This window comes from Camelina sativa, chromosome 17 (assembly GCF_030686135.1).
Source record: "Camelina sativa cultivar CO46 ecotype springtype chromosome 17, ASM3068613v1".
Lineage (NCBI taxonomy): Eukaryota > Viridiplantae > Streptophyta > Magnoliopsida > Brassicales > Brassicaceae > Camelina > Camelina sativa.
Window position 1 is genome coordinate 39,309,329 of NC_141896.1, and position 24,030 is coordinate 39,333,358.

The 24,030-nt window shown below is 32.9% G+C and overlaps 5 protein-coding genes across 7 annotated transcripts; 4 read left to right on the plus strand and 1 right to left on the minus strand.

Annotated features, from left to right (window-relative positions):
- Positions 1-481: 481 nt before the first annotated feature.
- On the plus strand, positions 482-3,338 carry LOC104758768 (protein Brevis radix-like 3). Its single transcript, XM_010481710.3, has 6 exons — positions 482-926; positions 1,077-1,248; positions 1,481-1,857; positions 2,329-2,464; positions 2,637-2,950; positions 3,043-3,338. Exons 2-6 carry the CDS (start codon positions 1,117-1,119, stop codon positions 3,119-3,121), a joined length of 1,038 nt encoding a protein of 345 aa, XP_010480012.1. The 5' UTR covers positions 482-926; positions 1,077-1,116; the 3' UTR covers positions 3,122-3,338.
- Positions 3,339-10,417: 7,079 nt separating this feature from the next.
- On the plus strand, positions 10,418-11,907 carry LOC104758769 (protein BIG GRAIN 1-like B). The gene has a single exon (XM_010481711.3). It carries the CDS (start codon positions 10,603-10,605, stop codon positions 11,737-11,739), a length of 1,137 nt encoding a protein of 378 aa, XP_010480013.1. The 5' UTR covers positions 10,418-10,602; the 3' UTR covers positions 11,740-11,907.
- Positions 11,908-17,031: 5,124 nt separating this feature from the next.
- Positions 17,032-18,360, plus strand: LOC104758770 (ubiquitin-like protein ATG12B). 2 transcript variants are annotated; one of them, XR_015587432.1, is made up of 6 exons: positions 17,057-17,138; positions 17,283-17,341; positions 17,591-17,616; positions 17,702-17,764; positions 17,855-17,943; positions 18,140-18,188. XR_015587432.1 is itself a non-coding variant. In XM_010481712.2 (4 exons), exons 1-3 carry the CDS (start codon positions 17,105-17,107, stop codon positions 17,912-17,914), a joined length of 153 nt encoding a protein of 50 aa, XP_010480014.1. In that variant the 5' UTR covers positions 17,032-17,104; the 3' UTR covers positions 17,915-17,943; positions 18,140-18,360. The 2 variants fall into 2 exon arrangements, 1 of the variants encoding a protein (XP_010480014.1); XM_010481712.2 differs by lacking the exons at positions 17,591-17,616; positions 17,702-17,764 and having other exon boundaries at positions 17,032-17,138; positions 18,140-18,360.
- A 247-nt stretch (positions 18,361-18,607) lies between these two features.
- Positions 18,608-19,381, plus strand: LOC147924907 (uncharacterized). The gene has a single exon (XM_087496389.1). The coding sequence runs from the start codon at positions 18,717-18,719 to the stop codon at positions 19,197-19,199; it is 483 nt and encodes a 160-aa protein (XP_087352515.1). The 5' UTR covers positions 18,608-18,716; the 3' UTR covers positions 19,200-19,381.
- A 216-nt stretch (positions 19,382-19,597) lies between these two features.
- Positions 19,598-21,237, minus strand: LOC104758771 (large ribosomal subunit protein eL20z). Of its 2 annotated transcripts, none has more exons than XM_010481713.3 (5): positions 21,113-21,237; positions 20,513-20,587; positions 20,303-20,420; positions 20,075-20,192; positions 19,598-19,970 (listed from the first exon to the last, which is right to left on the minus strand). In XM_010481713.3, the coding sequence occupies exons 2-5, from the start codon at positions 20,520-20,522 to the stop codon at positions 19,908-19,910; spliced, it is 309 nt and encodes a 102-aa protein (XP_010480015.1). In that variant the 5' UTR covers positions 20,523-20,587; positions 21,113-21,237; the 3' UTR covers positions 19,598-19,907. The 2 variants fall into 2 exon arrangements, with proteins under 2 accessions (XP_010480015.1, XP_010480016.1); XM_010481714.3 differs by having other exon boundaries at positions 20,833-21,154.
- Positions 21,238-24,030: the final 2,793 nt, after the last annotated feature.

Here is a 24,030-nt window from a genome sequence, read left to right on the forward strand (position 1 = left end):
CTTTTATCAAATTTATAGAAAATAAATTCTTTTATAAAGTAATGTGATTGGCCTTAAGAGAAGAATTATGTGTTAATTAAATGTTTTTTCTGATTCATAAACTTCACAAAATGCTCATTTAGGAATTAGTTTCTCCTCTAATAATAATTTTTTTAGTTACTACTCATAATCTTAACGCTAAAACGGGTTTAAAGATGCTCGTATCTATTCGCATTATATCATGTATATAAATAAATTTGATCGATTTAAAGTAGGCTAAATATAGTTCAACAGTGCACTTAACAATGCAAGCAAGTAAATCAATCTAACATTTAAAATCATAAGCAAAAGAAGGTAAAAAGAACATAAATAGTCCCAATATTTTGAATGATGTTATATATGTAACGGTAATAAATATAAATCAACAGTGCATTTAATAATTTTCCGTTGTTTTTTCTTCTTTTTTTGGTTATATATATTAAAACAATCAAAAATTAAATTTAATAGATTAAAGAATCATAAAGAGTGGGGCATGTGGCACAGAGGATCAATAAGAAGAAACACAGTAGACCACACTCTTCGTGTTTTGCAGTGTCCAACGAACTCAAAAAGCCCAAATCTCAAAGCTTTTTCTCTTTCACTTTTTCCCCAAATCCGCAGATTCTGCTTCTTCAGCTTTGTGTTTCTACAGTGTGTGTGTGTGAGAGAGAGAAAGATCGATACTTTGACACTGCTCTCATTCTCTCTGTCGCTTTGAACCAAACGAAGAAGGAATAGAGAGAGAGAGAGAGAGATAAAAAGAGTTTAATGCGAATTTATGGGTTTGATCTACAGATCTGCGTGCCCTAATTTGTCTCTGGCGTAACGGTCATATTTTAACCGGTTTCAGTTTGAACTCTTCATCGCTGCGTTACTGTGATCTCGTAGCCTTTTTCCAAGTTCCAAGTGTAAGTCTTTTTCTTTTTTTGTTTCCTCTTTTGTATCTGCACTGAGCAAGAATCGTGATTTTGGGTTTTGGAGTCTTTTCTTAATTCATAGATTTGATCTGGGTTTTGCTCAAAAAATGTGATTTTTGTTTTCTGGCTTGATGATCTCAGGAATATTTTTAAGGGTTAGTCAGTGTAGTGTGAAAGAGAGATGCTGACGTGTATAGCGTGCACGAAGCAGCTTAACAACAACAATGGCGGATCTACTCAACAAGAAGATGAAGAAGATGGAGTTATTGGGACCCCTAGGACTAAGCAGGCGATTAAATCACTGACGTCACAGGTAGATTACTCTTGTATCTTTCACTTTCATGGATTGTTGTTTGGTTCAAAGAGAAAATGACAAAAACAAAACATAAAGACATAGACTCGTGGTTTGGTAGAGACTTGACTCCTAGTCTTAATCTGTAAAACATTTATTCCTCTGAAATTGTCAATTACTCTCTTATCTGTTAGTTTTTGTCATAGCATAGCATGTGACTCTTGTACATATGTTGACTACTGTTTCATTTCAGCTAAAAGACATGGCAGTAAAGGCTTCAGGGGCTTACAAAAACTGCAAACCGTGTTCTGGGACATCAAACCGGAATCAGAACCGAAACTATGCTGATTCTGATGCTGCTTCGGATTCTGGAAGATTCCATTATGCTTACCAGAGAGCTGGGACTGCGAGCTCAACTCCAAAGATTTGGGGGAAGGACTTGGAGTCGAGGTTAAAAGGGCTTTCTAGTGAAGAAGGTACACCTACGTCCATGAGTGGCCGAACAGAATCCATAGTGTTCATGGAAGAGGACGAGGCCAAGGAATGGGTTGCGCAAGTGGAGCCTGGTGTTCTCATCACATTTGTGTCATTACCTCAGGGAGGGAATGATCTTAAGAGGATTCGGTTCAGGTAATTGTTTCTAGCCAATATTGACCTGAATGTAATGTTGTGTGTTTACCAATTGATCTGCTTTTGCTAATATTATTACAGCGTGATAGGTCTTAATTCTTGATCTGATTAGTTTTCTTGTCACATCCATGATTATTACAATTGTCCAGCGTGATAGGTCTTACTTCTTGCACTGTTGTATTTTTGCCGTGTCAATTGAAGTCCAGATGATTTTGAGCTTAAGAAGCCTTTGTCTGTCGATGAGTTTCACGCTACTGCTGAAAATTAAGAAACACTAGGCTCCATATTACCGAGACTAGCTTCTGTCATGGTCGTTAGAATGGATAGTTTGGCCCCAAGATTGGTATCTCTAGCTTTTGGGGGTTCTTTGTATTCAGCAGATGCTGAGTTTTTGTGTTTTGTTGCTAACTAACAAGAGTTTGACTGATTCGAGGCTAGATGGTGATGTTTTAAATTTGCTACTTCTTGCAGTCGTGAGATGTTCAATAAATGGCAAGCTCAAAGATGGTGGGCAGAAAATTTCGAGAAGGTTATGGAGTTATACAATGTGCAGCAGTTCAATCAGCAGAGTGTGCCGCTTCCAACTCCTCCTGTATCCGAAGATGAGGTAATGCTATTTCACTATTGAACGCTCAATTTTTTTAAATGACTATCACAACCAAAGCTTTATGTGTTTTATCTCTCTTTGGGTTATACAATGTTGCAACTTTAAGCTTCAATAAACAAAATCATGTACTTAGGTCCTAAATAGATTATTTGGAACAACCTTGTTGTGCCAGGGCTCGCAGATCCAGTCCGCAAAGGACAGTCCTGTAACTCCACCCCTGGACAGAGAGCGACCTCGCAGCAATATTCCAGGCTCTTCTGGTATTGCTTCAACACCAAAGCTCTCTAGCATCAGTGGAACCAAGACTGAAACATCATCAATTGATGGTTCTGCTAGAAGTAGCTCAGTAGATCGATCAGAGGAGGTCTCAGTGAGTAACGCAAGCGACATGGAAAGTGAATGGGTAGAACAAGATGAGCCTGGTATCTACATTACTATCAGAGCTTTACCAGATGGTAATCGCGAGCTTAGACGTGTTCGATTCAGGTACTATAAAACAAAAACCTATTATTGTACGTGCTATATTACATACCACTCTCTTTCTCAACATTGAGGACAATGTTGGTTTTATTTTGTAGCCGAGACAAGTTTGGGGAAACACATGCGAGGTTATGGTGGGAACAGAACAGAGCTAGGATACAACAGCAATACCTGTGACTTGATAGATTTACTAAGTGGAGCAGCTACAAGACAAAGATTTACTAAGTGGAGCAGCTACAAGACAAAGAACATTAACAAAACGATTTTTTTTTTTTCTTTTCTATAATTGTAACTTAAACAAAGACTTTCTAGTTTTTTTCTCAATGACCTTGCTTCGTGTTAGATATTATTTATTTTTAGAGACCTAATTCTATAGAACAAAATTTGTCTCTCAGTAAGTCTCTATTGTTAACATGAAAAAAGTGAAATATGCGAGATAAGATATAAATATAATATAAGTAATTCAAATCATCAAATTGGGGGAAAAAAAATGAATAATCATTTTCATTACAGCAAAAGTGATTTATCATTCGAATATTAATTCAATCGTCTCATATGCAGTTCTAAAGTGTCTTTCACTCGCCACATCCAATGGCGAATGCACACCATATGGGGTTTGGACTTGGTGGTAACGCTGGCCTCGAGGTTGCTCCATCTCCTCAGTTCAAGTCGATGCCTCGCTACCAGCAAACTTTTGAACAAAATCTAACATGCTTACTTGTTGAGTGAATGATAACAAACTCTACCTATTCCTTTATTCAATGCATAAATGTCTCAGTTCTCTATGAATCGCTCTCTCTTTCTATATCCTCTCTTCTTCTACAGACACTGCTTCAGTATCGAATCTTCGAAGGCCAGGACACAACATAGTTTAATTCCCTGGGCCAAGGAATGCGGTCCTGTCTCTATTAAGTCAAAATCAAATAGGAAAAGCAGGAAGAGAATTTTATAATGCATGTGCTTGGTCGTTTTAGTGTTGTGCTTCTTTTGGAATACTTTGTTCTTTTTTCTCCTATTTTAGCCATGAGAGGGTTTTGGGGATTAGGGGGGGTGAGAGTTACTGTTATTTTGAGTGATGTTTCGTAGAAAAGATTGTGTTGTCATTGTTCTTCTTTGAGTTCTGTGTCACTCTTTTGTGTGCTTTTCTTGGGATCCCCAAAACATTTCTTTCATATACTCTCCCGGATTTTCATAAAAGAACATTGGTTCTTGAGCTTGACCCAACTTTCTTCTGCACTAAGAATATGAACGCCACTTTTAAACAAACGTTGTTAATTAGTTTATGAGTTGATTGACTCATTGATTGCTTTGGTTTCTTTTTGTATAACTTCATGAGTTGATTAACGTTAATGATTATGACAACATGCCAAGAAGAATCTAATTGATGATGTTGTTGACATTTATGGAAAATTAGGAGTTAGTTTAAGAAAATGGTCTAGGATCTTAATCAAGTGCCTATTTGTTTCCTCCCTTTTTTTTTTTACCCTTTTGGTAAATGATTGATATCTATGGGCTTCTAGTTCCTTGCCTTAAGTGATTTGAAGTAACTAATACTCTTTTCGCTTCACTTGTTTTCTTCTCTGTAATGATGTATTAGGAATCATAGGAGTCAAAGCTAACAATTATAAGACTTATTACTATGGAAACAAGGATTGACAAATAAAGTATTTTGAGAATCCTAAAATTTGTTGTGTTTATAAACTTATTTTTTACTCATCAAGAATGGTTGAGAGGCCTATCGAGTATATAGACTAGGGTAGTAGAGTTCATCAGTTAGGGGGTTTATGATCAGATTAGGTGACATTATCTTTAAATAATGAAGTCTGTTTTTTAAATTAGCAGATAATGATGGGAAATTACTGACCCCTAGCCTATATCCTCCTTAAGGAGCAAAGCTTAAAATGGAAAATTAAGTCTTATACACAGTCGTATCTATTAAATTTTCTCTTAATTTTAAGTAGAAAGTGTCATGATTGGTTTGGTAATTACAGAACCCCTCAACCCTTAACTTGTTGAAGTTTTCTTATGAATTGTTATAATTTTGTCTCTCAAGTTACCAAAATGGAATCTCTTTTACTGCATGCACAAACTGATAAATATAATGAGAAACTGTCATTTTCTTATAACAGCAGTCCGCACATGCGTGCAAACTCTGCAACTCAGAATTTTTGTGTGTTTCCAATAAAAATGGAGAAAGTATTATAGATCAGCATAGCTTAGAATTATAGATGAAACTCGATGAAATTTTTAGTTCTTTAATATAAACATAAACAATGTATTAATTATTATTTGTGCTAAATATATTACTTTCAGCGAATGGAAGATACTTATATATTATCTGAAATAAGTGAATATGAAAATGAAGTTCTTGTGTTTTAAGCATGTTGTAATGTACGTTACGCATATATCTTAAAGATATGACTTGTCCTGCTAGAATTCAATATATAAATGTCTGTTTGTTTATATAAAAGCTAAGTATTCTACCAAAAAATATATATAAAAGCTAAGTAAAGAACAGCAAAAGTGTACGAGGATGGGTCCGGTTTAAAAGTAGGTGTTATGAGTGGGAAGTTTCGTCGATTCGAAGGGACGATCATTTTCATTTTTTTAAATATTTATTTGACAGAATGTTCAAATTAGCCAGAAATAGTTAATTTGTTTATAACAAAATAATTATCAAATCAAAAAAGTTAGCAATTTCCCTCACTTGACACGTTAAATGTTGGATTTAATGGCCAACCATCTCGGACGTACACATCTGAATTTGTAACAAATTATTCCATTTGAACTTTTATAATAGTGTAGCTTCCTTTTAAAAACTGTATCTTGCATTTATCCCTAGTTTCTCTTCTTTTGGAGTATTTTTAGATATTTCTTGTCTTGTTCTTTGTATTCCCCTTTTATTTGGGTTGTAATTCCTTTTTTTTTTAAGTCAGTTTAAGATTTAATTTCAATAAAAATTAGCAGTTTATTCTAAATTAAAAAAAACTTGTATAGTAGTATTGTATATGAAGGAATTTATCAATCAAACATTTGGAATAATCTAACCTATACTCTTTGTCCAAAAAAAAGAAAAAAAAAAATCTAACCTATACTCTTATCAAAATCCAAATCATCCCAAATGGTTATCATTTATCTCAATTTCTAGTGTTTTCTTTTTTTTTTGTCAGCTAGCCCCAATGGACATAGGCTTTGAATGGGAGGACAGAAAAATAGCAGATCACCCTTTAATGTAGTCCTTCTATCACTAAGTTACCATTCAAAAAAAAATTTATTTTTAAAAATTAATGCAGATGAACTGTGTGCAGTTCATATTTTTTTGTCTTTTTATGGTAAATGCATGAGAAATATGTGCAGATCTGGTCTACAGCTTTTTTGATGCTGTTCACCTGTGATCTACATTTGAACTGCTAAATTTTTGATCTACTTTTATTCTGATTGATCTGCTTGAACCACTTGATCTGTTCTGCATTACTTGTTTTCTCCATTCAAGGCCATAATAGAAAACTAATCTCAAGACTTAGCCCACGAGAGTAATCATTTAGCCAATGAGCACCATTTAACTTTTTGAACATGCTCTCATTCAACTATTGTTTCCGTTTCTATTTTCGTTTTATTATAATCTAAAAAGTTACCTCAACCAGAAAAAAAAATTCGTACAAATTGACGATTAAATTTGTTAAATATTAAATGTATATTATAAACAAACAGAACGAATACGCGTAACGCATGCAAGGTGTATCATTAGTAATATTGTTATTCTGGTATTATTTTTTATAATATTTTAGAGACTGGGGTTGGACATACAGATTTACAAAAGAGATTGCGGCTAAAAGTGGAAAATAAAAGTAAAACACATACATTTAATAAAAAAGTTATTTCTGTTAGCTAACTGTATCTAAAATTTAATACCTATAGGTATAATCACATGCGAAAGACTGATTGAATTAATTACTTCTATAGTACACATTTATCTTAGTTAATCGTTTAACCTATACAGTATATTGAATACTACATACAGTATACAGTATATAGACTTCCTTATATTTGTCCCGAAAATAAGCCATAATTACTTTGAATGGAGAATCGTTAAGCTTCTCCATATATCAAGTACGAGTTAATGTGGTAAATTCATAATTGTCGATTAAGATGCTTAACAGAATATATATGTAGCAATTAATTAAATTAACATATGATCAAAAGGAACGATAAAGGTGAAAGAAATCGGGGAACATAGAATGATTTTAAAGTATGGCCATGTGGTGAAAATTAATAATTACTTTTGGGGAAATAAAAGACAAGATGGAGATTTTAACAGTGATGAAGACGATTAAAGTGTGGATAGCTCATAATACACTATGTTGAATTTTCTATAAAACCAACTTTAAATTTTTTAAGTGATAAAATTTTAAATGCTCAAATGATCGAATTTATTCCATACTGTGTTAAGCTATACTCTATATTATTCGACTATATATACATTATAAAATCTAAACTCCTTCTAATGCTTTCATGTATATGTAACTATTAATTTGATAGATAAAATAATACGTATGTCATAATCTCGGTTTACATACCAAAATATCGCCATTGCTTTTTACAATTAATCGAGATAAAATGCTCTAGTTCAATGATTCAATCTAAAAAAAAATGATGTGTTTCTTACCAAAAGAAAACATTGGATATCCAACAAGAACAGTGACGAGTTTGTTGAAGATTATGAATAATGTATGTAACGTACATACTACATAGTAGTTAAGTAGAGTAGGTGAAAGATTGGCATACATAGAGTTCAAAAAGAAAAATAGATTCAAGCATTTTTATTAAGATTTCGATCATGTTTAGTGACTTAGATGATTTACAGATAATAAAAACATCAAGCTCTTTACAAAGTTTATAGATTAGTTTAGATTTCGGTTTATGATCCTGATTATTAATAAAATTTGTGTTTATGATCAAAGTCGAATTCAGTACTCTTTGTAAAAAAATATGTATATTACTTGAAAACATTAGTTTAATAAAACAAACTTTCCTAAAAGTAATTGCAATGAAACGGTGTAGCAAGGACCAAGGTAGTGGCTTGCAACATAATTTCTGTTCATGAGAAGTGTTTGGGTGTTGGTGTTAGGTCAAATTATGTGATTGATTGAGCCTCTCTAATTAGCCGCATTACTTGACTATTCATTCTCTAAAGTCTTTCTTTTAACCATTTTTTGTTTCACATCACAGCATTTACATTTGTTATTATGTTTTTTTTTTTCTTGCCCACCTGTCTAAAATTGTAAAGCAAATCCTATATATAGTTATAGTCCTAGGGTTTCTAAATATTTTCTTTATTACTTTTTTGTCTCTTTGCCCTAGCTTTTTTCTTCAAAGTTTGACAAATTGCTTCCGTTTTGATTGTTACATTTAAGACAGACAGCAAAACGATTTGTACATTTTAACAGCATGATGCATGCAATATATACTGGAAGTTTCTACCTTTTATCTAAATGTACATCAATTATAAATTACCAAAAAAAAAACAAAAAAGTACATCAATTATTTTAAAATATTAGAAAACTATGTAGCAGACTATATAGCAGAAATTAAATATGTGTCCAAGAACTGATTATATTTCTTCAGCTATCCAAACTTATTGATATATATATCCTCTCTATCTCTTCGAACTTTAGATCTGTTTCCTTTTGTTTTGTTCATAATCATCGTGATTTCAACAAGAAAGCTGATACGATGGATAAACGGTCATTTCTAAACTATGTATCATTTCTGGTTTAATTCAATTAAAGTACAGTTTGCACCCAAAAAAAATTGTAAATGACAACGATCATGTCTTTAATTTTTTACTACAAAAGATCGAATTACAATACTCGTGAATATTATTGTGTAACTAATTATACTGTTCCAGTATTTAATGATTAATTAATCGAAACGTACGAATATAAATTTAAGAAAGGAAAAGCTGTAATGGACCCAGGATCAAATACTGGATTTTCTGTTCTGTTATGAACGATTTATATAATTCTTTTGTGTTATAACTAACTAGTGATGACTGTGATGGGTGAGTAACGTTAATAATCACTTTTATAATAAAAAGGAAGTACACAACATTGTTTTGTATACTATAAAATTTTAATAAGTTGGTTACAAATAGGTTATAGATTAATTGGTTACAAGTTAAATAGTTGGTGCAACTTTACTTTATTTTTGGAAGATTTTATTATTAGAACAGGTTGTTTCCGAAAATCTTAAAGAGAATATTCTAAAAAATCATTTGATATCATCTAACTTACAATATTAATTTTCTTTATTAAATTATTCATCATATAAAATCTTTTGATATCTAACTTAACATATTCATTTTTTAATTATCATTATATTTCACCTCTCATTTTTATATGTGAGTCTATTTTGTGAAACAAATAAATTATCATATTATTTATTATAATTAAAAATAGTTTTATTTCCGGATATACCATAAGTTGAATTTTTAAAAACAAATATAAATTGTTCAATCTATAAAACATTCAAGCTTTAGTAATATTATTCTTTGAAAATAATATCTATTGAATTAAAAAATTTACTGAATAACGGGTCAAAATTTGAATATTTAAATTCAATTTCATATTTTTGTTGAATTATATAATATTATATAATAGAATAAATTTTAAATAATTTATTTTGAAATATTTTTAAAATATTAAAACTTGATATAAAAGTTAGAAACTATAAACAATCTAAATTGATTTGTTATAGCAATGTCAATAATATGTCACTATAATATGAAATAATTTTAAGAAAACAAGTATATTAAAACAAAAAGTATAACAATATATATTAAATTACTCATAATTTAATAACTCACTTTTTAAAAACTAAGTTTACAAAATTATGTCATATAATGACATTCAAGTCATATATAGAATATACATTGTTGAAATAACTTCCCACGTATAAAATAATACAACATATTAAAATTTTATTTTAAAATATAAAATATACAAAAATTTTGTATAAAATAAAATTTAATCAGTGTTATAGCACGGGTACTTATCTAGAATCATTAACAATATAAAATTTACAAAATATGTGTCTTTTTTAAGCATATGATTTTACTACATAATGTTTTATCCAAAAAAACTTTTAAAAACAATCACATAAATTATATTTTATATAAAAATTACAATATAAATAAAGTGAATTTCAACCCTTGCTCTATCACGGGTCTTAATCTAGTAATAATAATAAAAGAGTAATTTGAAACATATTACCACAAGCAATAAGTTGAAGAACTAAATATATTTCTGACAAAAAATGTTTAAAATGAAAATCAGTTGCCAACAACTATTTTCCAACCTGGCACCCAATTCCACCTAAGAAAAAAACAATTTAATATGCAAAAATGAAAATAACACGTGGCAGTGAATAGTAATTGAATGATAGATACCCCTTTTCTTTTTCATCTTCATCTTCATCACCTCATTTCACATTACACACTCTTCTGATACTCTCTCTCTCTCTCTCAAAGCAAAACAGAGACAAAGAAAACAGAGCGTGCTCTCTTCTTATCTCTTAATCATTCTCTCTTCACCAGATTCCCAACACTATCATTCCCCCCTTCTTCCTCTATAAAAAATCATTCACTTCTTCTTGCTCTCATGGATCTTTGGGAACCATTAGACCACCACCACCGTCATCCTTCTTTCTCCTCTTCTCTCCTCGACCAAATCTACCGCTCCATCGACGATTCTTCTCCTAACTCCTCCTCCATGAGAAAAACTAAGCATCAGACCCGCGACGAAACTGCTCGCGTTTCTTCTTCTTCCAACCGCCGCACAACAACCGCCGCCGCCGACGGTTTCATCAAATCCAGGAATCTTAAAAAAAACTTAGAACAAGAACCTGTCTTCTTCAAGCTCTCCTCTACTACTACCTCAACCTCCTCCGACTCCAGCGGTGGCTTCTCTTCTTCTGAGTCTGACTCTTTCTACCGACGTTCTAAATCCTCTCCGGCTACTCATTCTTCTTCTCACCACCCCAAACCGATCCGAACCACCGTCGTCGAACGACCTAATAACAACACTAAACAAGAACATGGAGGAAGCTTTCTCAAAACCAAATCCAAAGCGTTCAGGATCTACACCGATCTCAAGAAAGTCAAACAACCCATTTCTCCCGGCGGTCGTCTCGCCACTTTTCTCAACTCTATTTTCACCGGCGCCGGTAACACCAAAAAACTTAACAAAATCAACACCACCACCGTCAACTCCGCGACTGCGGCGGCGTCGTCGACCACCACCACAACGTGCTCCTCCGCGTCGTCCTTCTCTAGATCTTGCTTGAGTAAAACGCCGTCGTCTAGCGAGAAATCGAAACGATCCGTTAGGTTTTGTCCCGTCAACGTCATCTTCGACGAAGACTCCTCCAACTCCAACTCCAAGTACAACAACAACAACAACAACGTACGTGAATATGATGAATCCACTCGCCATCATAGAAACTTTGATACTCTAGAGATCCGAGTGATGGAAGAGAATCGTCGTGTGATCGAAGCAGCTAAGGAGCTTCTTAGAACTTACCAGAATAGTAACAAAGACGTTGTCAAAGTCTCCCGCGACGATGTAGACGAAAAAGAAGATGAAGACGAGGATGATGATGATGATGCGTTGAGTTGCACGAGCTCTGATCTGTTCGAATTGGATAACTTATCGGCGATAGGAATCGATAGGTATCGAGAAGAGCTTCCGGTTTACGAAACAACTCGGTTAAACACGAATCGTATTATTTCTAGATGATTATAATAATTTTTATTACTTGGTTTCTAGTAAGTGAGTATCATATGTTATAGACTTCAATTGATAGTGTGTTACGAGTAACTTGTGAGTTTTGTATTACTACTAATTAGATTATTGATCAGCTATTTGGAATTTATCAAATTACTAATTGAAATTACAACTTCGAAATCAAGAGGCGCCAGAGACGAACGAACATGTTTGGTAATCGAAGATGAGTTGAAAATTGAATAAAGCAAAAGGCAGATTTTCTTACCTTTGTCATCAATTCGGACAGCAAAGGGAAGTTGAATTTTTTTTTTTTCAGGTCACCTGATGGGATCCACTCATCAATCTTTATATACAGTATGTGTTATGGTTTTTATTTTCATTTTTTGTTTTTTATTTCTACTAAACAACCAATCAAAATATATATTTATATAGAATTATGTTTACATTATATTTCTAACCGTGGTGATGATCCTATTGGTGACACAAAAACTTGCATGTTTTTTTAACGGATAGCTCATAACAAAATACATTATTTATTGGAATTATGTAATTAAGTTTTCAAAATTTTAACCATATCGTTTTAATTTCGTTTAATCTCGCCCAAGTTGGAATTCAGTTACCAATGCTTCTGTTGTTTTTACTTTCTTTGACGCTACTTTAAAAAAAAAAACAAAAAATATAGGAAAGTAGAATATTTGATTTGATGTTACTAAATACTAATTATGATCAATAAGATATAGGGGGACAAGAGTGAAAGAGACATGGTCTCAAATGTCATGGACAAGAGTATCCAATAATTTGATTCTCTCTTTTTTACTAACGTTCCAATCTTTTTTTTTTTTTTTCGTTGGCTTTGTTTTTGTCCCAAGTGTGCGACTTCAAGATCACAGTTGGATTATACGCATGACATTCTCGTATATTTCTAAACTACATGCCCTTTATACGCATGATATCATCTAAAACTAATTACCTACCATATGTATGTTAAAATTTAGCAAATGGTCCTTACACTATGCATCTTAAAGTAATAACTCTAAGACACTTAAGTCGGAATCCAAATATGAATTCATCGTATATGTACATAAATAAGAAAGGTTAAATATATAATAGCCCCTAATCATAGCAGCATGATACGATACACTTAATAAAGCTATTCAAACATTCTTAATTTGATAAGTACACTTTATTAAAGTATGAAACAATTAAGAAGAGCAAAATGAGTAATCCGTAGCCACAAAAAAATTCCTATACAAAGGGAACAAACAACACACACAGTATAAGATCACTTTTTTCTTCTTCTTTTTTTTTTTTTAATAAATTACTATAAATGATCATAGTTTTCATTAAATTATGCATCCTAATTTCCACCACTATAAACATATCAACCCCATGAAAACTACTCAGTTTTAATTCTTAAGTCATCAGTTCATGTTTAAGCGAGGCCTGCGTGATTATGCTAATCAGATATTGTTGTAATAATCCATAATGTTTTCCGGTTGGACAACAATATTTAGAGAGCTAACATACAGTTGAAACAACAAAATTGAAGTGTTAAGGAAAGAAAATACTAGTTGATTTGCTAGAGAACCAAAATTTGTGAGTTACTTGTAAAGTTATTTGCAAAATAAGTTTTTGCGGCAACATATATAAATCGTAGCAAATTGGAGTTATTGATTTCACGTGTATTTTAAACATCGTGTCATTAAATAAGTTATTGATTTCACGTGTATTTTAAACAAATAAACTATCTAATTAATGACACGATGTTTTACCTGATATTACATAGTATATTATATCAAATCTGATATGTTTCCATTAATCTAATAATATGCAAATAATCTTTTGACTTCTGACTATCTAACAAATCAATGCAAGAAATCTTATACATGTAAATATATTTAAATTTATTTTTCAGGTGGGCACTATAAGCAAGAAGTTGGTGAACATATCAATCAGTAAAAGCAATTAGACAACTACATATCATATATACTATACGTATATCTGATAATAAAGAGTGAAGGGGCATACCATGTCCCATAACAACCATGCATGCACGACTCGTCATTCTCATGCACTCACATTGCCTTAATCCATTGGAAACCACACATATAGCTCCGTGAATATATGTAGCCATGTAAGTATATAATCACGTTAGTTACAGATGTACTTTGTAGCGGACCAAAATTAAGCAGACGAAGTTTGGTTAGGTTTTGAGACTAATCTCTTGTCCATTTGTTGACTAAGACATTATAAAACCATATATTAATACGATTATATAAAAATGATATGGTCCGTATTACGAACAAGCACGTACATATCTGATAGATACAGCGATGGTGTTTGAGTAAAACTGTTTTGAGGAAAAAAATGAAAGAGACAGGAGAGGAAAACGAATAAAGAGAGGGCACGTGGAGAGACCAAAACAAGTGGATATGACTTTAGCCCGCACGTGACGGGTGGCCAGTTTATGTCTAGTGGTTGTCGCGCGTGCACACGTGTGAACTCCTCTTCTCTTTTGTTTTGTTTTGTTTTGTCCGATCCCTATACTAGAAAGCAAAAAATAATCTTCCTTCTTCACGTCACCTGGTGGGCTCTCATAATAATAAGCTGGACAATTTTGAAAAAAGAAAACAGTAATAAGTAACAGTACTGCTCCATTATTTTCTTTCACATATATGACCTATATTGACTTTTATTTTTTTATTTTATTTTATTTTATAATTGTTGAGCATGAGAATCAAGAGCTCTTTTTTTCCACACAAGTCTGTCTATTTGTTCAAATTGTATCCTTGACAAATTTGTGAGAAATATATAAATATGTATATGTTATATTTTAGTCTTTTTGTTCAGTTTAAATAATATTATTTAATAATAATATTAGTCATATTATGCCATTAAAATTGATCTTTTGGGAACAAAATTATTTTTGTTTTGTATATATATACATGAACAAAGGAAAAATATTAATAATTTGGAGCATTTTTAAAAATATCATTTTTATGTCACTTTTTAAAAATACCATTTTTGAACAACATAAATATTTCTTAGAAATGTTTTTCTTAAGATATCATTTTTCAAATATACTATTTTTTTGAACATTTTCATTTTTACTATTTTTTACACAATTAAAATATGTTAAATTAATTCTTAGAACTTTTTCTTTTAGATTTTGGTTTTCTATTTTATGTTCAGGATATAGTTTTAAAGGGGTAAAATTTAGTATAAGGGTTTAAGATTTAGAATTTAGTGATTTTGTATATTAAAAATGTGTGTTTTTGAAAATAAACAACATAAAAAATATTTTTGAAGAATAACATAGAATAAAAGATAATTTTGAAAATGCCTCCAATGATTTTTGGTTCCCTTGTATTTAGTAAATGAACTTAAAGTCTTAAAATATATATATTTTTTTGTTTTGGTAAAATAGTTTGAAAATCAGATTAAAAAATGATACATTTGATAGGAAATTATAAATATAACTTATAATAATATTTTATGTTGTTGACAAAAAAAAATTATATTTTAAAAATAAAAATGTGGAAATGTGAAAATACGCTCAACCCCAAGAGAAAACAAAGAAAAAGAAGAATGTTTTGTTGGATGCCCGAGAAGATGATTGTCAGTCACTGATTTGCAGCTTTTTTATGTAAAAGAAGACACGGCGTCGTATCAACGTCTCTTTCTCCTCCTCACCTTCCTCTTTTTTTTTTTCTTTTTTTTTTTTTTTTGTGTGTGTGTGTGTGTGTGTTTTTTTCATTTCTTCTACTCTTTTTGTTGTTTTATGTTTTCATTATAGAAGAAAGATTCTAATCACAAATTACATTGATCCCAATATTATATACTACTGTATATGTTTCTTTTCAGTAAAGTAAAATGGTTGGTACTTGGTAGTAGTGAATACATTACTCGAGATTAATCAGTCCCAATAATGAATGTAGGTTGTTCCTCGTGAGAAGTAATTTAGCTAGACCTTATAACTAGCGATTTCAATAATGCTGACTTGCTGAATTTAGAAAGATCCAACAACAACATTTAGGTTATATATCAGATGCATCAACTTTGGATGGATTAAGACAAATAATAATAGTTGCTGTTGCTGTTTGTTGGTCGATTAGTCCAAACTCTCTTCTCTATCGGTACAATTATTGAATTTGTCCTTTCTCTTTTTCCCTTTTCTTTCTTAATCATATGCCACAAGTTGAGATGGAGACAAATTAAATGATATTTCAAGTACATAATTGATTTGTTATTATTTTCGACATTTCTTTCTTATAGATTTGTAATCAACATTTCTGTAATACATGTAAACGTTACATAAATAAAATTTTCTGCGAGTATAAAATTAATTTTGAAAATCATGCTCAAAGAGGCATGTAGAGCTTGTCTTGTATATATGCTCGATGACGATAGTAATTCTACCCAAATCAATTGCAGAAACTGTTGGGTGAATATACCACAAAAAAAAAAGAAAATATTAGAAAAAATTACAATATAGTTTTCATACGGGTCTTAGCCAATCAAAAGTTGTCGTTAATTTTATCCAAAATGAATTTCTGTATTCAAATTATAAGAATCGATAATAGATTTTAAGTAAGAGAATACCACAAACATTATTGTTTAATATTTTGCAGAGTTTTTCCCCAAAAATACAACAAACGTTAGCTCTGTTTTTTTTTTTTGTCGCGGAATTGAGATAAACGACCAAAAAATTCAACGTCACGTCTTTCATCATCGGCAATCGGCATCACTTTACATTAACACCTATTTAATTCTAAAACTATCACAGGTGTCGCTGGTTTTCTCGGCGACTGTTTTGGTGAGTTGCAGTGTCTCCAATATTAACACCAGCGTTGTACTCTCCCTAGATCTTGCTTTCCAAAAATTTATAATAGAGTAATTTTTAGTCGCTACTTGTTGTCGCTAGCAATAAGAATCCGAACAGGCCTATTAAAATAATTTTTTAGGGTTTATAATTTAAAATTTTTGATTTTGTTTAATATTTCGGATTTATGGGTTGATGTTTAGTTTTAGGATTTAGAGTTTAATCTTGGAAGAATTTAGTTTTTAGTATTGTTGTATTTTCGAAAGAAAAAATATAGATTTTTTTTTTAATAATGGTATCCTTTAAGCTTAATATAATAAGATTTATAAAAAATAATTAGTAAATACATTTGGATCTGAAAAATCATTAGCTAATTAAAAGTTGATTTTAAAATTAGTTTCAAAGGGTGGATCATAATTAACAAAAAGCCCAATCTAAACAAGGACTTTTAAAAGCCCAAAACGTAACCTCAATTTGTTTTCCGAAATAGACGAAAAAAAAAACAGAGTAACGTCTTCTTCTTCTTCATCACCAGCTACGGCCGTAAAACCATCAATGGCGACGGAGTCGCCGAGCTCTGTTCGGAAAGGTGAATCTTTTGATTAATCCATGAAATCTCGAAATTTTTTATCGATTAAATCCATGAATCTATCGTTACATAACAATCCAGATACGTAAAATCAGGAAATTGGAATTAGTTTGATGTATTCTAGGGTTTATCTTTCTGTTACAGTTGTTGTTCATCTGAGAGCTACAGGAGGTGCTCCTATACTCAAACAGTCTAAGTTCAAGGTAGAATCTTATATCACTCTTCCTCTCAAACTAGGGTTTTGTTTTATCAATTCTTCCATAATGGGATCATCTCATGTATATTTGGTTTTCACTTGATGAATTAGAGTGTTGATGTGAGGTTTTGAGTCTTGTTGTTTGGTAATATTGGCTTACTAGTTCAAGATTTAGGCAGAATCTTTCTGACTCAATTCATACTTTTATTGATCTTTTTTTTGTGTTGTGAATGTTGTGTGCGATTGCGTGTAATAGATTCCAGGGACTGACATTGCTCTTTGGTATGTGTACACTCAGCTTCTTCTCAATATGTGTATGTGAATCTTTTATAATCGGTCTGACATTGCTCTTTTGTTTGGGTAAAAGTTTGTCTATGTGAATAGTGCGTTCTCGCCGAATCCTGATGAATCAGTGAATGATCTTTATAATGTAAAGTCTTTTTCTAATCTCTATGTGTTGTGGATCAAGAATCTCTGTTTTCGATTTGCTTTACATGGTTTCTGGTTTTGGTATTTGCAGAACTTTGGATTTGACGGTAAATTGGTGGTAAACTATGCTTGTTCCATGGCATGGGGATAAAACCAAATACTAGATAATTCTCAAGCTGTGTAAGTACATTCTTTTTTACTGTTACTCTCTTTCTTTTGATCTACAAAACTTTGATGCTGTGTGTCTTCTGTTGAACTTCAACTTAGCATTCTGGTTTAATCTAAGTCACATCTTTACATAACTGTAAGATGAAGTTAATCGTATATGAGCATGACTATAAAGTAAATTTATATCTTGAGAGCTTTATTCTTTCAGGGTCACACACTAGATGCTTGCTTTGTTGGAAAAGAAGAAGACTTTTCAGATGAAAGTTGCTGTATGTACATAATCTATAGCACTGTAATTGATACTTTTTACCCTAAATACATGTACATAAAGACCATATCATAGTATAAGTAACTTCTTCCATACATATGAAGATGTTGTATAATGTGACAAATGACAAAGTTTGTTTGAATATAACAAATGATTGAACAGTTTTGGTTTTTTTAAACAAAACAATAATATGTTATTAGAGTTATAACTAACTTGCAAAAATCTAAACAGTTTTCTTACCGGAAAATTAACTAACTTATTAATTTTCACCAAAATTAGCCTTAATCCGTTATTCCCTCTCTGAGTTTTCCCGGGGAAATTTACCATCTCTCTCAAAGTAGTATTCTTTGGGTCAATTTTACCATCGTGACATCCATGTTCTTCTGAAAACGGAGACTTGTAATTTCCGACAAAACAGAGAAAGTTATGTTTTTTCCCTACAGATGACACACATTTTGATTCCGGTGACGAAGACAACCAAGGAAGACCGTTTTTGATATCAATCACATTTACAAAAATGGGTTTTCTTCTGCATTGTCTCTTCAGATCTCGGAGCTTCATTATTCTGATCCTCGCTCTGTTTTTCACGTTTCATGTCTTCCTCCTCGTCGAATCACAGGAACCACCTTTGATTCCACAATCTCCTCCTCCGCCACCGCCACCCCCACCTCCGCCTCCTCCTCCTCCTCCACCACCCCCATCACCATCTCCTCCTCCTCCATCGCCATTTGTCAATGTGACCGTTTCTCCACCGCCTCCTCCAGTCACGGAGCCTGTGTCTTCTCCACCACCGAGGTCGCAACCCCCTCCTCCAAAGAATCATTCACGGCGGTTTCCGCCTCCCCCTCGGCCTCCGGAGAAACCAAAGAGAGGTGGATTAAACAAAGGGAAGACTGTGGGACTAGTCTTTGTTGGGTTAGTTGCAATGTTGCAGGTCTTTGTTGTTGTCTTCTTGTTATACAAAAGAAATCAGCTTCTCAACTTGAAAGACACTAATTGAGAGATTCTAACTAAATTCTGGATTGATGTTTTAACTCTTTCGTTGTTCATTTTGAGGTCATCTATTAGAGTGATGATTAGAAAGGAGAATGTATTAGGAGGACCAAAAAAAAAAAAGTGCAATTGTTTTTAACTCTCTCATGTAAAATTGTTTCTGAAATCTCATGTGTTTGTTCTTTCCAAGATTTAATCTGATTCACCAAATGGTTTGGTTTGCACTATTATCTTGGTCTGCAATTTTTGGATGCTGTGTTCCAAGATAGTGAGATGGTGATATAAACAACACTAAGACGTATGGGAGGCAATACAAATCCTAATAGTCAATGCTTCTTCCTTTATTCCATTCTTTTCTCTGTTTCTTGATGAGGTTCAATAAGAAGAAAGAAAGAAAGAAGAGACTTTGAAGAAGGAAGATAAGAACCAGACATAACCTTGGCTATGATGATTCTTGTCTGGGTTAAAGGTTCCAATGTGAATAACATACAAGCGTGAAACAAGATAGATCTCCAGAAGGATTTAAATATCTCATTTCCATTGTATAAAAAAACTATACACTTATGTACAAAGCAAACCGAATTTTGATGATTCTAACAGGACTAGCAGTATCTTCTCTTCAAAACCGTCAAATAGAAATGTTTTACTTGTTGTGGAAACAGACTTGAAGTTGTTTCCCTTTCAGAAAGAATATGCAAACTGTAAACAAGAGACTCTACCGACCGGAGAAAACGAGCACAAGCACGGTGATCACAAGTCCAACAGAGAATATCAAAGCCTGCATTATAGATAAGTTGGTAAATCCTCTTTTACAGCTGAGTTGCGTTTATGTCAGTTTTAAGAAAATCTTGAGGAGAATGCAACTGGATCAGCTAAACTTACAGCTATAGCAGAGGCAGCAAGACCAGATCTTTCCCGTGGATCTCTACGGTAATAGTTGATAAAATATAGAAATGTTGCAACGTACCAAGCAATTGGGAAGAAAAATCCAAGAAGAAACCTTAACATAAAAACAGGTTAAAAAAAGAATCTGGCTTCAGCAAGACATTATCTTCAAAAAGGCACAATGTTATCCAAAAAGAGTTGAGTGAGAGGTGTTTGATAACTCACGAGAACCATCCGATTCCACAACCGAAGCAAGGGAGGGGCTTATAGAAGAGTCCTCCTAACTCAGAGTCCTCACCATCACGAATTAGAACATACTTTCCTTTCTTTTGTTCCTCTAAATCTGCTTAACATATTCACAGGGAACTCAACAGTAAGAGTCACAAGAATCATAAAACTAAAACACAAGAAGAGACAAAAGATTGAGAATTTTACTGGCATTCATGGCGAAAGAAGTGCAATGGTATAACTTTGTAAGGCCGATTCTAAACTCCTCTAACTCCAAGTAACCTGAACATCAATCACCAACTTGTCTCAGATACAAATGAAAGGCAGAAACTTTTTGATATAAGAAAGACAAAGCTGAGATTTTTTATCCACAGATTTCAAAAGCAAGAAATCCAATGTTAAATCAGAGGATTTTCAAATTCAAATCTTGAGGATCATTACTGACTAACAACAAGAAGAAAATATTTTACCAAAAAAAAACAAGAAGGAAATATATCCAGGAGAAATCTCCGAAAAATCTGCATTACCTGATATGATTCAAAATTATGATGATCTAATACAACAAAGGAGAAGGGATTAAACATAAACCCTAGGAACTCTGAGGAGATTCGAGAATGAAAGCAATCAAAGAACAATCAAAACCCTATTGATCCTCAGAGAAAAAAAAAAAGGACGAATTTTTCTTAGTGAAAATTAAACGAGGGAAAGAGAAAAATCACCAGGCAATGCAAAAATAAAGAAAAAGTTGTTGAAACGAGATTGACAGAAAGATAGAGATAGAGAGATAAAAGGAGAAAGAGAGATTGCCTGAGAGATTCGCGACCGTGACCGACGGCAACAGAGATTCTTGCTTTCGTTGCCAAACGTTTTTTTTTATTTAAAGTTCTTCTCAGCTTTGTTATATTTATTTTATTTATTTTTCGAAGTTCACTGGAGATTTTTTTAATCTATATAATAATAACAATCCGAATAAATGCGACCAACAATTGTGTTTTTTCAATCGTACTTTTTGGATATTTTCTGAAAAGTTGTGATAGATCATTAGAACAATTATTTATAAAAAATTATAACTGTTCACTGTAAAGTTGTGTTGATTGGAACATTCGTATCTTTTGAAATCTATATATTTGTCCGTTTGATCTGTTTTCATTTTTTTGCCTTGACACAAAATCAATTAAAATTTAAATTTCAACAATTTATACATTTTTCTAAATTATTTTATAACATTCATTCTTTTAAAAGTCAAAAAATTCCTCTAATTTTTGATTTAACAAAATATTTTTGGAATGATGAATCTAATTTATATTTTTAGTTCCTTTTAAATATAAAAGTTTAATGAAATACCTAGAGTATTTTTCCAAGATTTAGATGGATTACATAGTGAGTTTTTGGATTTGACATTTCAATATATTTAAACTCAATCTGAATAAATGCCACCAAAAGATGTATTTTTTCAATCGTACCTTTTGAATATATTTTTTTTTAAAAAAATATGTGAAAAAATTAAATTGTATGTTTTACAAAAAATTGCGATTGTTCATTGTAACGATTTTTTTTGTAAATTGCAACTGTTCATTGTAGAGTTGTGTTTATTCGAATATTCGTATCTTTTGAAATCTATCTGTTTGAACTGTTTTCATTTTTTTTTGCCATTACACAAAATAATATAAAATTTTAATATCAACAGTTTTTACAGATTTCTAAATCATTCTCTAGCATTCATTCTTTTAAAAGGAAATAAACTCTTCCAATTCTTAATTTAACAAATTATTTTTGGAATGATGAATCTAATTTACAACTTTTAGTTAATTTTAAATATAAACATCTAATATCTATATATAATAACAATCCGAATAAATGCCACTAAAAATTGTGTTTTTTCAACCACTTTTTGGATATTTTTTTAAAAAATCTGTAGAAAAATTAAATTGTGTGTTTTACAAAAAATGCGATTGTTCATTGTAACGATTTTTTTTTTTTGTAAAGTTGCAACTGTTCATTGTAGAGTTGTGTTTATTCGAATATTTGTCTCTTTTAAAATTTAGATATATTTGTCTATTTGAACTGTTTTCATTTTTTTGTCATGACACAATAATATAAAATTTCAGTATTGTTGGTGTTGGGTTTCGCTGATTAAGGGCCCAACCGATAAGCCCACTAAGGAGCCCACGCCAACCCGGCAAGGGATCAGAATGTTGCCCGTGTTCGCACCCTCGGGGAGCAACGGAGCTCCAAGCTCGTCAACCCTAAACGGCAATAAGAGCTCACGACCTGACGAGCACCCCTCAACCGGATATGTCGGATCAGCCGAACAGGTCATCAGTACTCCAGGTGCTCCTGAGAACTCCTCGGCGAGACTGAATACGGTTTTGACCGAAGAGTTCAGAAGCGGGGCACCACGGATGACATCGATTGGAGATCTCGGTCTTCCCGGACCTCCGAGGAACGATGCAGTCAGCACACATTTCCTCACCGTATACATGAATAAAGCAAACGCCGAGATGACTCAAATCCGCCCCAAAGTGCACCTAGCCACGAGCGCAGCTCCGGATATCGATCGTGTGATCGCTGAAACAAGACGCACCCCGTTCACAGACCGAATCGCGAAAGGTCGCCTTCGTGATGTGGGCAAGCTTTGTCTACCCGAATACGCGGGTGCGTCGGATCCCGGAGCACACCTCCGAGCTTTCAGACTTGCAATAACCAAAGCTTACCTCACTGATGATGAGTGTGAGGCCGGTTACTGCCGCTACTTCGCCGAGAATCTAGTGGGACCGGCGTTAGAATGGTTCGCTTCTTTCGAATCTAATTCCATTGATAGTTTCGACCAGCTCGCCTCTGCATTCCTGAAACAATATTCGGTCTTCTTCCAAGCAAAGGTGACCGAATCAGACCTTTGACTTCTAGTCCAAGGAAAAGATGAACCGCTCCGCGAGTAAATCACTCTCTTCAAGTCAACCAAGGCCAGGATAGCCTTGAACGTCGAGGTCGCCCTAACGGCCCTCCGGCATGGCCTATGGTATACTTCGAAATTCCAAGAAGAGCTCACCGTCCGACAACCACCATCGCTCAATGACGCGCTCCACAGGTCAATTAATTTTGTCCGAGCCAAAGAAGAGCGAGCAGCTATGGCCAAAATCCATAAGTCGGCAAAGGCACCGTTCATTCCTTCCAAAAAGACCTTCTGGAAGGAACCATTCGAGTCTGGTCTTCACGCCTTCGCGGTTGATTCTGCACCGAGGACCAAGAACCCGAACTTCGACTCCGAAAAGTTCTGTAAGAACCACAAAAATCATTCTAACAATATTATACAATGTATATGAGTTATTAAAACTCTAGACAACCATTTTGGTCCAAGGAGATTTTTTTAATAGACTATCTACAATATTATTTTTTTTCAAAACTACCCTAATGTCTTTTTCCTTCTAAATGTTTTTTTAATTGAAATGGTAATCTAAATCATGAAAATCAATTTATAATATACACTTTTAATTAAATATGTACTTTTATTTTGAAGTGAAGACGGACAGAACTTGTCTTTTTACAACAATAGAAAGTGAGTTTAAAAAATTATCTTAGTGCAGTGGCCAAAGGTAAGTCCTTAATGCACAAGACACCATCACACCCGGGATCGAGTTTCGCTCCCTACGAATGTAGGGATTAGGCTAATGGGCCAACCTCTTGTGGCCCAATGGTTGACAAAAGAAAAAAAAAATTATCACAAA

Bases quoted from the DNA above. Each gene is read 5' to 3' on its own strand.
- LOC104758768 (XM_010481710.3), top strand. From the start codon at position 1,117: ATGCTGACGTGTATAGCGTGCACGAAGCAGCTTAACAACAACAATGGC. The intron at 1,249-1,480 runs GTAGATTACTCT...GTTTCATTTCAG, and splicing joins TTAAATCACTGACGTCACAG to CTAAAAGACATGGCAGTAAA. The intron at 2,465-2,636 runs GTAATGCTATTT...TTGTTGTGCCAG, and splicing joins CTCCTGTATCCGAAGATGAG to GGCTCGCAGATCCAGTCCGC.
- LOC104758769 (XM_010481711.3), top strand. From the start codon at position 10,603: ATGGATCTTTGGGAACCATTAGACCACCACCACCGTCATCCTTCTTTC.
- LOC104758770 (XM_010481712.2), top strand. From the start codon at position 17,105: ATGGCGACGGAGTCGCCGAGCTCTGTTCGGAAAG. The intron at 17,139-17,282 runs GTGAATCTTTTG...TTTCTGTTACAG, and splicing joins GCCGAGCTCTGTTCGGAAAG to TTGTTGTTCATCTGAGAGCT. The intron at 17,342-17,854 runs GTAGAATCTTAT...TGGTATTTGCAG, and splicing joins TCAAACAGTCTAAGTTCAAG to AACTTTGGATTTGACGGTAA.
- LOC147924907 (XM_087496389.1), top strand. From the start codon at position 18,717: ATGGGTTTTCTTCTGCATTGTCTCTTCAGATCTCGGAGCTTCATTATT.
- LOC104758771 (XM_010481713.3), bottom strand. The intron at 20,193-20,302 runs GTGAGTTATCAA...TTTTATGTTAAG, and splicing joins TGTGGAATCGGATGGTTCTC to GTTTCTTCTTGGATTTTTCT. The intron at 19,971-20,074 runs GTAAGTTTAGCT...TCTATAATGCAG, and splicing joins TTGCTGCCTCTGCTATAGCT to GCTTTGATATTCTCTGTTGG.